The following is a 13,037-nucleotide window of genomic DNA, read 5'->3' as shown; positions in this document are numbered from 1 at the left end:
CAAGGCTAACCTCCTTAGTAAGTTTCCAAGTAAAACAAAATTATCTGTTAAGCTAACAATACTATTAGTTTACCACTCAGCAAAAATTTTCTTTGTCTATTCTTTTTCTAATTGAAAATGTAAACTGCTGTTCTTAACACAATCTTGCTCAACTTCCAAACTCATAAAAGCAATGATTATTTTAATTAAAGGACAAAAGAAAAAGGTCTGGACTAAGGGTTATTTTCATGCTGAAAAGAAGAGAAGGTAAAAGACACAACATTTCAGCTAAATATTTTATTTTATTTGATTAATATGTGATCACTGAACAAAACAGGCAACATGAGAAAATAAGATTTTAACTGTTATTGACTTCAATAAAAGCAGTTAAAAACTAATAAACAATGTTTAGAAGGTAATGTTGATTATTTTTAGGCTTGATGTAATTTATTTCAAATAAACAAAAATGGACCAATTTCAGAAAAAAGCAAAAACTCAGTGACACTATAAATATTAAAGGCATTTACCACATGAAGATTCAGGCGTGGAATCAGTAGCATACAACAGATGTCATCAATAATCTTATCCACTGTTCTCTGAGTTCCAAACAATCCCTTGTTGCAGTAGAATATATCCCTGCAAAATGATTTGTTCTCATTACAATTGTAAATAAAATGTAAATTATATATTTTAACTAAAACAAACAGATTATTCAATAACATGGTTAATTGGACTGGCAAAAACTTGTACAACTATTACATTTCTCCATCTATATATGAAAGATCTCAGCCTTTTTTTCTTAGTACCCACCCCCCCACCCCAAAGGAATTGAAACTGTTCAAAGTACCACTATTTTGTTCAGTCCTAAAATGTAAAGTACTGAACTCTTATTAGGTAAAACTAAACATGCTATTTATTTATCTGCCAAACCACAACTAATGTTTTTAACAAATTACTGTATTTTAATGCATGAACAACATTGCGGTTTGATAAGGAATTGAAATTAGATGGCCTAATATTTCCATACTTTTAAATTACACAAAATGTACAGTTCATAGCTTTAATTTTATGTTTCATGTGTGGAAGAAAGGGGGGATTTCCCCACAGAGTAACAACAAATGGGGGTTGTGATTTCATTGGCTTTGGGAGATTTTAGCATAGGCTTTATAAACAATGATATGATAACTGTGGACTACCCAGTTTATCTTACTAGGAGCATATATTAAATATATTCACTTACAGTTCCTGACTATTATCTGAAAAATAAAATGAACAGCAATTAACTACCCATAACAGGAAGCCGTGTCCCATTTGCTACCTAAAAACCCAAATATGTGTCTTTTGTTCTTTCGCTATATTTGGCACATATTACTGTAGTTGATACAGTAATGAACAGTTTTTTAAAACACAACAAGTTACATAAATTTAGTGTTTGACAATTCGATTTCAGCAATTAAGTATTCGGTTTAGCAGTCTTACTAACTGTGTGGCTCTGTGATTATGCGTTTCTGCTAAAGAATAACATGTCAGTCTGAACTAAATACATTTGTTAGAAAATGGATGGATGGTTGGATGTACAACTGGAGGCAATCAAACTGTAATCAGAAGAGGAATGCCAATTTTCTGTTTATTTGTCAGGGCTATGTATGGTGTTGCATTAAAAGGTAATTATCTGTCCATTATTTAAAATCCTTCAATCAAATGTGCAGCACTACAAGTTAAAACAACCACAATTGACAGCCGAATAATCACATCATCATATTTTAAAAGCATGCACAAACAGGTGTTTTTTTATTTTGAAACAAATTCTATAAACTGATAAAACTGTTAATAATAAATGCTTTTTATGCCTTGAAAATGCTGCCATTTTTTTATGCTTATTGAAGTGTAACTGAACATCTCTCTCTCCTCTCAGTTTTAGCTTGTGCTTGTTTCTTTTTGTGTATTCCCTTGTGTACTATGCTGTACATACCTCCCGTTCATAGCTGTAAGGATTTTAAAAATACTGTAGTGTTTTATTTTTTTATATGTGTTATGTCATAATCACCGCCATTTCCTTGATTTTTTTTTCATGCATGTCACATGTTATGTTTAAGCCAGGGCCACTATTTAGGCTTACGATCTAATTACTTTGTATGTCCTGTTTGTTCATTTTGTTCTTTGGATATTATCATTTATGTTAATATTGTTTGTATAATTATGTATTTTAATAAATTCTGTTTATTGCATGGTTCCTTTGTGTAGATGTTTGTTCTGCCACGTCCCTTGTGTTTTGAAGATGCTTCCCCAAGAGGTTGGGCGCCACCTGTCAATCTCCAGTGAGGGACTGCTCCCAGTCCAATAAAGGGCTCACAGGAATTGCAGTCACGTGAGGAACATTGCACGGTGTTGGTGAGTTTTTTTTTTTTAAATTTTATTTGTACTCTTTGGATTGTCTGTTTTTCTGACATTTTTTTGGCTCTGTGTAAGAAATCTGACTTCTGTTTAACATATAGGAACTTGGTTACAGTGAACTGCCTTTTTGGGTGTTTTGAGCTATTGTTCTTTATCTGGTAACACTTTGATACTGCAAAATGCATCTATTACTTCTTTACTTTTATGTAAAAAAAGGCTTCTTTTAGTCTTCATAACACTTATAAAACATCAGTAGATAGGTTATACATCTCTGTGCAATGTGGCATATTGGCATGATGACAAAACTTCTTGTTAATATGAAGGATTCATAGGTCTTGCACTAAATATGTAATATCAAGAGAAATGTGTGCCAATTATGCGCTCTCAGACCACTCCAAAGTGAAGTTTTGTTAGTAGATCAATTTACAGAGATGAATAAACACTTTATTTATAAAGACTAGGGGGCTTTGCCCCTTGCTTGCTTTGCTTGCCAACCCCCTGGGCCCACGCTACACGCTAGCCTCTTTGCGGTTCTGCCACTTGCGTAAGGGGATGCGGATGTACAATTTAAACAGATTGTTATTTTCATGGGAATTGTTATGTATGCATAATAGAACTATATTACATTACAGCGAGTAATTAACCATATTAAAAAATAGTAAAACGTAATAATTTGAAAGTAAATTATGTTTCATGTTGTGTAGACTTATTCATTGAGTAATACGATTTCGTTCTGTTTGGCTTTGAAATTAACATGCAAATACTTTTTAAACTTACACTTTTACTGTAAAACCTCAGTAAAAACAATTTTTTGAATTAAATTTTCATCAATATCGCATTGAATTTTGATAATGTGTTTGGACTTTCATCGTGACAACGCAACGTATAACTGCCCATGATTAAATTTTGTTTCTTTCTCTATATTAAACAAAGCATCTTTTTCGAATGTTTGGCTCCGAGATTTGTTAATTGTCTTTGGAAAAGCTATTCTAACTGGAAACTATTAATGTTTTAATATGAATGGCATATCAAGATCTCCTTTGTTGTCTCATGTTATCCGCAGAAGATTAATTACATTACCTTTCTTGAATACATCCTTCTTTCTACAGTAATTTCTATGGTGGAAGATCGGATGGTGAAAACAGTTTTAGTTATTCTTCAGGATATTGTAAGTCGATGTTTTTATGTTCCATATGATCACCACCAGCTGTTTCAGCATAGTCTATTGATACGCATTTAACCAATTTGCTGTGTAACCGATCAACATTTTTGGCATTAATTCGTTTCCCCTTATCATTTCTCAGTGCTAGGATTGCCCGTGTACTCATTTTTTCTGTTGATACCCCTTCGTGATGAAATTCTTTAATAAGATTTGGACATAATACGCTATTTTGGGTGAGGGGATCACCACAGTCACCATTTTGGGACTTTTAGTTTCTGAGATGCTAGGCACATAGTACATGTACTGCATTTCATGGGCTCCTGATCTTAAGAGTGTCCAAACTTTGTGCAATATAAAATTAAGGCTTTTGGGAAAAAATACCATGTGATGATTTTTTTTTTTGTTTTTGTTTAGAATTTGATTTTATTTTCAGTTCAGTGTTGTTTTGTGAATTTTTTTGCCAGTCTCAGTTCCTAGTATTCCTGGTTCTTGATACATCTTTTTAAAAAAATCATAACAAGATCTGGGCCACTCTCCTAAACAATTAACCATAGGGAAACTTCTCAATGGTCACAACAACAACTATTGGCATTTGCTTGGCAAAACCCCACCATGGGTAGTTGAATTACGTTACTAGGATCATCAAGAAACATAATGTTTTAATATTTAAAACTTTTCAAGCAACATTTAAAGACAATATTTCATGTGGTCAAAACAACTGCATCACAAATGCATTATACTGGAGCCAAATTGTGTGCTTGGTCACTGTCTGTGTGGGTTTTCCTCCCACATCCCTAAAGATATGCTTGTCAGGATAACTGACAAACCTAAATTGGTCCTATGAGAGCGAGAATGTGTACATGAGTGGGCCCTTAGATGGAGTTGCAACCTGTTAAGTACTAGTCCCTACAGTGCACCTGGTTGTGCTAGGATAGACTATGACCCCTTGTGCCTCTGAATTTGACTAAGCAGGTTTAAACATTTTGAGTTTTAATTTGTTATGATTTCTGGCCCAAAGATGCTCATTAACAAAATAGTGTGTTCAAAAATGGATAAATGAATGGATATTTAATTCTGAATATAAACTTTCTAATGTTTAGGTTTTATATTTGATGCCATCTAAACAGAAGTTAAGGCTGAAATAAACATGTTAAAATCATGTGAAAGATTGCCATATACTGTATTAATTTACATTACACTTTGGGATAGAAATGTCAGTATTCTGAATTACCTTACTATGAACTGGAACATACTCATTACTAAAGAGAAACATTGTAATTGGTAACATTTCTGACATTCAATATCACAGCTTTATCAAATTTTAGTTATCTGAAACCACCAGATAAGTAAAATTACAAGAGAAATTGTGATAATACAGTAGTTTCTATTCTTTCATGAATATGTGACACTTTTACACAGTATATATACACAACAAGAGGACAAAACTCACAGGAAATCAAAAAATGACCTAAGTAAATATACATCATTAATTTAAATGTTAGTCATAACCCAGATTTTCTGAGTACACAAAATGAATGATTTAGAAATTTACCTTTTAGTAGCATATGTATTGCTTTGAACAAGTTTATAGATTACAGATAACATCTTCAAAATTAAAGCTGCAACATAAATGAAAATATATCAAGAACTGTATTTTTTAGTTGACTGCAAATCAAAAAATTAAATGACAAGAAAATGAAAATATAAGTTAGATGCTGTGCAGTGTAATCAGTTTTATTTTAATTTCTTAAATAAATACAACAAATGATAAATATTTGTGAACCACAAGCTAATACCATTATCAAATGTCTAAGGTATTTTTTTTTATTTTTGTTTATAGTTTACTCACTGCTTTATAGTAGTCAGTGATGCCTAATGCATTTTATTTCATGAAGTTAAATGTCTGGAAATTAAAAAAGGTCAATCAATTCACATAAATAGTCTAGGTTCTCAATAGTTAACTAATCCATACATCTCATCCAATTGATTTTTGACAAGACCAGATTGTTCATCTCACTGCTTTTATGACTTAGGGTTTATTTAAAAAAAACTACTAATATATAAATATGTCATCCAAACCAGACAAACTGAATCGATAGACTCATCTGCCCAACAAAGGTCATCACCTACAATTCACCTAATGTTTTTAAAGTTTTATAAAACCTCAAAATTTTACATTCAACTAAACTAATTGCTAAATGGTTCAATCTATAGTTCTCTGGGTATACATACTTTCTAATAATTATGTGAAATTTACGCTTAACTATCTACCATATCCCCCTGTATTCTTTGGAGAAACAATTTTAAGGTTACAGTGGATATTCACTTTCTCTTTTCCTATTATGTTTGTAGCGATGGTTGCTAGAAACAATCTGAAAGCTCTCTGCATAGTTTCCACCACCTTATGTGGAAGCTTTGCAGGCCAGGTAACACCTCAACAGTGATATTGAGGTCACTAGTTGGATACAGCTAATTTTATTATGCAGATGACAAGCATATCCCAGAGGTTTTATTTCTCTGGGAAAAGTTGAAGTAAACTAAAATGTATGTTGCCTTCAACCAGGGAGAAGTTACAAGAATAAACTCTAGAATCCATGAAAGAGATCCATGGTGTTTGTGACTAGACTGACTGTAGCTATTGTAGCTTATGTACATATTAATATGCTTCCTTGTATTTATTTACCTGATCATGTACTGTTACTGAAAGAATGCACATAAATATGAATTCCAATGTTCTTATGAAGCTAATATAACTTGAACTTTATCAGTGTTCTCAAGTTTTAACCAACATTTTGATTGATACTTATAGCTTATGCCTTACATATAGATTATCATATCAAACTAAATGCAGTTTCTCCTCTTTCATTTAGGACAAAGGAAACTCTGATGAGACCTGATCATTTGGACTAAATAAACAGAAAACTGTATTTGAAAAATGGTTTGAAAGATGAATCATCTGTCATCATAAACATAACCATATAATGTGTGGATTGTAAATGATTCTGAAATTATATTTTGATATATGAAGTGCCTGTGCACCCTTTACCTTCCAATACTTACTAATGTTTCAAATGTAGATAGAACACTGTGACAACGGTCTTAAATTCAAAGGACAAATTAATCTATCATACAAAGCAGAGTCATTAGCTGTAGAGTCTCCAAACTCTGAATAAATCTACCTATCAGCAGGAGAGATGCCTCATCAATACTGAAATGAGTATGGAAGGCCAGGTATTTTAGTATAGTTCCCAGTTGTTACATTTGCTGGTGGGACTGTTCTTGTTACTGTTATACCACTTTGGCAATTGCCCTGAAAGGTTGTTCTTCCCATTTTCTTTCTTCATAGTAGTAAATTGAATTACTGCATTTTTATCATCATAATCAAAAACAGACAAAACACCCACTCCTACGGAGGTAACATAAATTGGTAATTAAACTAACCTGAGGATAATTAAAATGTGCTATACAGAAATTAACTGAAATTTCATTTTGTCAGAATATTTTAAGCTATCACCTTCATGGTAAGTTGTGAACACAGAAGATTGGCAGATTTGAGATTCGAAGTATAGGAGAAAGGAAGCCACCAGTGGACAGGACAATCTTTCTCAGATTAAGCACAGCTATGACACCAAACTTGGTTCTATAGAGAGTAATCTATCTGACAGACTGTATCACTGAGCTAATGTAATATTTATAGTATAAATGCAGTGCATAGTACTGAATTATTTCTGGGACATTGCCAACTGTAGGCCTATGTGTACATCTTCTACAAATGTTTCTAATATTTAGCATGGTTGTATCTAGAAATACATTACATGATAGAAAAGATTGCATTTTATGGGGTATCCAGAATCAAAAGGTGAATGAATGAAACAGTAATGGTGTCCAATTCGCTCACATCCTTCAATCTGAAAGCCTACTGAGCATAGAAACCAGAAACAAGGTAAGCCAACAGTTTTCTTGGCGGAGACAAAACATCACAGCAGAAAATAATATACAGTACCCACACCGTTTCATATGCAGCATTTGGTCTGCAACATTAAATAGGCATTGTATTCCTCAGGAAACAAACCTCTGCACAACTTGTTTAGGACAGTAACATCCCTTCCTCATCCATGAATAAAAGGTTACAGTTTCATTGTAAAGCTTTTCACCTTCACTCTAATTTTTAAAACAACCTTACCAAATCTTGTAACAGATGCAGAAGAATTGCTTTTAATTGTGATGAAAGAGCAGTCCTCTGCCTTTTGGGGGATGGTGGAATCATGAAACCTAACATTGAGAAACCGATACAATTAAAGCAGCACCTCCTTATATGTACAGGTTAATGTTCTATCATTAGTTTTAATCTAAATGTCACTTTAGCTTTGAATAAATCTGACATACCTGTTATTGGCCCATTGAAGCCTATTATGCATACGGAGCTGAGGTGCCTCTCCTCTTGACAAGCTGAGTAGTACTTCCTTGATTACATTTTCAATGGTCTTCAGAACTACTTCACTGTGGGAGTAAAACACATACATGTATCATTCTTAACCGCATAAAAAATAATAATAAATCAAGTAATCAATTCCTACCCAGTCTGTCAGTCTAACAACATTGATGTTTAAAATGACTGGTATAAACATAAGTTAAAAGTTTATTGAACCATATTATAATTATTTTTTAAAATCTACCTTTCTTTTAAGGTATGATCTCCGTTATTGAAAAATAGGTATACCTGCCATCTCCCAGAACTTCGGTCTCACTTCAGTTTCAGGGTAGGGGTGAGGTTGGTGTGGTCTTTAAACAAGGAGCTTGTATGTTCTCTTAATCTTTCTACAGGCTTTCTCTGCCAACACTAGTTTCCTTCTATTGTCTAAAAGAATGCCATTATGTAAATTCACAGCTTTAAAATTTGTTCTAAATTAATGATCCACTGCCTTTCAAAAACTACCCTTCAACTACACTTGTATGTTAGTTTACAATCAACTGAAAAAATTGTGTTTTGTGGAATGTTATGTTAGGTCCAGTTTGGTTTTACTTAGACCTATTGAGTAGAAAAATCCACACAAAATTTCCGAAACCTTTCAAACCAAATGAAAGTAGCAGGAAGCGGGATCAAAGTGCAAGAAAGAACACTTAACAGGGTGCCCGTATATTATACATAGTCAGTTATCCAATATAATTCTGCACTGGTCAGACCCCCGTGACCCTGTAGTTAGGATATAGCGAGTTGGATAATGGATGAAAATTTTGCAGCTTTGCCCTACAGCTTCATTTTGCTACATGTGTATTTTTCTCCCAAAAACGTCACCAATTACTGACATGTCACACGCAGCAGTCATTACAGACTTTGACTACAGGAGAATATGTGGTACTATTTTAAATATTATTATTAATAATAATAAATTTTATTTATTTAGCGCCTTTCCCATATAAGCCATTAAGAAAATTTTGCAGCTGCAAATCCTGTAGCATATTACATTTGCAGCAATTAACTGAAGTAATAAACCAGTTTAACATGACCGAATCCCGAGTGTAGTCCTTAAAGATGGCTATAATACGAGCAACCCACTTTTGGCAGGTTCACTCCCACTCACATTAATAACGTTGCTGCAGAGTATCATCTTCTTAGCATTTGCCTAAACGTCTTGAACTGGTACGAATTGTTTTTCATTTCTTTGCGTCACAATGCAAGTCCAAACACGGAATCAAAATTCAGTGCGATATTGACGAAAAGTGAATTCCAAATATTGTTTTTACTTAAATGTAACAATAAAAGTGTAAGTTTAAAAAGTATGTGCGTGTTAATTTCAAAGCCAAACAGAACGAAAACAGAAAGACCCACACTCATACAGAGCCAATTCAAAGAACCTAACCAGCACGTCCTGCGTCCAGATTCACTGTGAAACGGGGCTTTTAGGTGTATAAAACAAAAAATGGCATCATGCCGACCACGACATCGTTATAGCACTGTTTTTAAACGTGTAAAGTGTCAATTGAGGTGCGAATACTATAATAACAAGGAGACTTTATATTTGGCACCTGTTTGGGAGGTCGTTTTCGTCTTCTTTGCTTCCCTCACTTCGATATAGACCTACAGTCGTTTGTTGACGTTCCATACTCACCAGGATATTTCGTGCACAGTAGACTTTACATGCAATAAGAGCACCAAAGCAATTTTAACATTAAAAATGTAACGAAGGAACAGAACCTTGAAGCCCACCCAATGAGTGTCACGAATGCACGAGGATGCGCGTCCTGAATCCGTTTGCGCTCGAGCGATGACAGCCCGCTAATAAAAATGTGCGCCAATATCAGCGTATAGCGCGCGTACCGAAGCCTCGTTCATTTTTTATTACCGTAGGCTTATTGGGTCATTGCTGTATTACTACATTATTTGTCACCGTGGGGCAGAGTGGAAAATGGCATTTTTTTATACTGTGGAAAAACTGCAAGCATTTTCATAGGAGTTAACTAAGTTTTTTCCAATAAAATACTTTACTGAAACACGTATCGTATAATCACAGCACGCTGAGCCACCCTATCTTAAGACGGCTAATCGACTATATTCACACTCTCTTTCGGAATCCGCGTAAGCCCACTACCTCACTTCCGGCTCTGCAAGTGGATATTATTAATCAAAACGGCCTGTATGGAGACTTTACGGTAAATGACGTAAGGCATTATTTTAATAATAATAATAATAAATTTTAACATGTCAGGGGCTAAAAAGGAGAAGACTTCAAAAGATACATTTCAAGCTTGAACCACAATTACGAAGGTAAGATCCGGACGAATTAACATGATGGTGTACAAGCCAAGGTCAACGTAGTGATGTTACCGCTAACTTGTGTCAATCACACAGTTTTCCTAATATCTTTGTCAATTTCAGTTTCAGACGAGGATTCGGAGAAAGCAGAAATTACCATTAGGGCTTAGCGCTACAAATCAATGAGAAAAAGCCAGAAGTCTCACAGTTTGTGTGGATGTTATCCTGCTTTTTCAGGTTCTCCTTACAGCGAAGCAGCAGTGCTACCACTGCATCGCCCTACAATCGTTAAACTTTATTTAGGGACAGGTAAATATGTATGTTAGCTTAATACATAACACGAATCTGCAGGACATCTTACCTTGTTAAAAAACAAATGTCTCTATCTGAGCCAGAAAAACGGTGAATACCAAACCGCTGCTTCACTGTAAGCGTCTCAATTTCCTTCCTCAGCTAGGGGAACTGCTCTCAGAGAGACATGTTTTCATCAAGCGCAAGGTCGGCAACTGGTGGAGCCGAAGCGTAGTCACGATCCTGGAGGATTTTTTTTATCATCACCATCATCCTCCTCCTCTTACTTGTCGTCCGGTGTCATATATTAAGTCGGTCGCTTTCTCCTCAACCAAACCACCGGTCTTGAAAGTGGATTGGAGAGAATGTACTGCTCAAACAACGCAGGAACCGCACCTTTCTTAAACGGTCGCCGCCCTGTCAGTCAATGGCAAGCAAAAATATTTTTTTTAATGCGGGCTACAAACGGGTATGATAACCAACTGCAAAGCTGTCACTTTCCGGATGGCGACGATCCATTTAGATCGGGTTTCCGCATTAGAGTGAAATGCATGAAAACTACGTACTGGAAACTGAACATAAAAGTACACGACAATGATTAGCTGCAGATCTCTCTGTATGCTTAAACTTCTGACATTCTCGCCACTAAACCAAAATCACAGCTGCAGTATGGAAAAAGGAAATGGCTGAGCGTGCCGAGATTTCACCGGAAGTACGTCAGCACTAACCTGTGCATATGGCCCACTTACGCAGACGGGACGTATTGTATTACGGGACGTTTTCAGTCCGTGCATTTTAATGGCTTTTCACTTCAATGAGTGGTAAAGTGACGGTTTAAAATTAAATCCTGACTACAGGGACACAAATGGAAACTTATTTGATATCGCAAAAGAAGAGAAAGTTTTCATTCACAAAGAGAACAAAGACTCAAAGAATGAGATACCAAATAGTGAGTAGGACAAGAGAAGAACTTGAGGGGCCTTCAAAACGTGATATAATTTTGGGGGGAAATTGGTAAATACACTGTACAAATGTTACATTAACTGTATTTTCACAGTTAAAACCTGTAATACAAGAAATGGTTAAACAGTGTTTTTAAATAGATAAATGCACATAAACTTAAGATGTAAGCAGTGTTTTTGCTGTCGATAATAATTAATTGTTTAATATGCAAGACTATTTTATGGATAACTAGCAAAATACCCGCGCTTCGCAGCGGAGAAGTAGAGTGTTAAAGAGGTTATGAAAAAGAAAAGGAAACATTTTAAAAAGAACATAACATGATTGTCAATGTAATTGTGTTGTCATTGTTATGAGTTTTGCTGTCATATATATATATATATATATATATATATATATATATATATATATATATATGTAGACTACCAAAATTCCCGCGCTTTGCAGTGGCGAAGTACTGCTTTAAAATTTTAAATAATAAACTGAGGGAAATTATACCAATAATTATTTGTTAAGGATCTCTTTGTATACCATGTTGTCAGTTCGCCCCTCCGGTTGTAATATGACCAAGTTGTGCGCTGAGCTTACTCTTGAGCATGCAATGTATACTTGGCCATGTGAAAAGGAAATCAAGAACAGCAAGACCGCGCCAGCTGCGGAGCTCAGCTTGGAGCGAAATGAAGTGAATGAAATGAGGTGAATGGGAGGGGAGATGATCACGTGACTCCAACACCCGCCTTAACTCTCCATCCCTCCACAAACACACAAACAGTCTCTCGGATCCCAACTCTCCTTTATATATATATATATAGATAAATAGCAAAATACCCGCGCTTCGCAGCGGAGAAGAAGTGTGTTAAAGAGGTTATGAAAAGAAAAGGAAACATTTTAAAAATAACGTAATATGATTGTCAATGTAATTGTGTTGTCATTGTTATGAGTGTTGCTGTCTTTTATATATATAATATATACACACACACACATATAAACATATATATACATATATATACATATCTACATATATATATATACATATACACATCCACATATATATACATATATATATATATATATATATATATATATATATATATACACACATATCAACATATATATATACACACACATACACACACACATATATATATGAATGGAAGAGAAGGTCTGTGATACGGTTTGCATATTTGCAGTTGGAGATCCACAAAGGGAGAAAAAACGAATCACGTATCATAAAATAGTTTTTATTCCTGAGCTTTCAACCCCTGTCAGGGGTCTTCATCAGAGGATAATGCTTAGACTTACAAGAATCAAAGGCAATATATAGCAACACATTCAGTGGGGGGTGGGTGGAGGTGACTAAGTCAGTATGATCAAAGGGGGGGGGGGGTGTATCGTTTAATTAAAGTGCATATGTCCTTCTTAAGTTGGCATATGCTGGGTTTATGTCCAAGTGTCTGTTGATGGCATTTTCGTCTGATAGCCAAGACTCGGCCAACT

The 13,037-nt window shown here is 34.8% G+C and overlaps 1 protein-coding gene across 1 annotated transcript in view; it reads right to left on the bottom strand.

Annotated features, from left to right (window-relative positions):
- Window positions 1–11,099, bottom strand: part of spo11 (SPO11 initiator of meiotic double stranded breaks) — a 30,441-nt gene extending 19,342 nt beyond the window's left edge. The window contains exons 1-6 of the mRNA XM_051932455.1: window positions 11,064–11,099; window positions 10,651–10,742; window positions 7,922–8,035; window positions 7,719–7,807; window positions 5,088–5,154; window positions 507–615 (exon numbers count right to left, since the gene is read on the bottom strand). Of these exons, the coding sequence (XP_051788415.1) occupies window positions 507–615; window positions 5,088–5,154; window positions 7,719–7,807; window positions 7,922–8,035; window positions 10,651–10,742; window positions 11,064–11,099 (507 nt within the window). The remainder of the gene's footprint in view (window positions 1–506; window positions 616–5,087; window positions 5,155–7,718; window positions 7,808–7,921; window positions 8,036–10,650; window positions 10,743–11,063) is intronic.
- Window positions 11,100–13,037: the final 1,938 nt, after the last annotated feature.

This window comes from Erpetoichthys calabaricus, chromosome 10 (assembly GCF_900747795.2).
Source record: "Erpetoichthys calabaricus chromosome 10, fErpCal1.3, whole genome shotgun sequence".
Lineage (NCBI taxonomy): Eukaryota > Metazoa > Chordata > Cladistia > Polypteriformes > Polypteridae > Erpetoichthys > Erpetoichthys calabaricus.
This window is presented reverse-complemented; position numbering and strand designations above follow the sequence as displayed.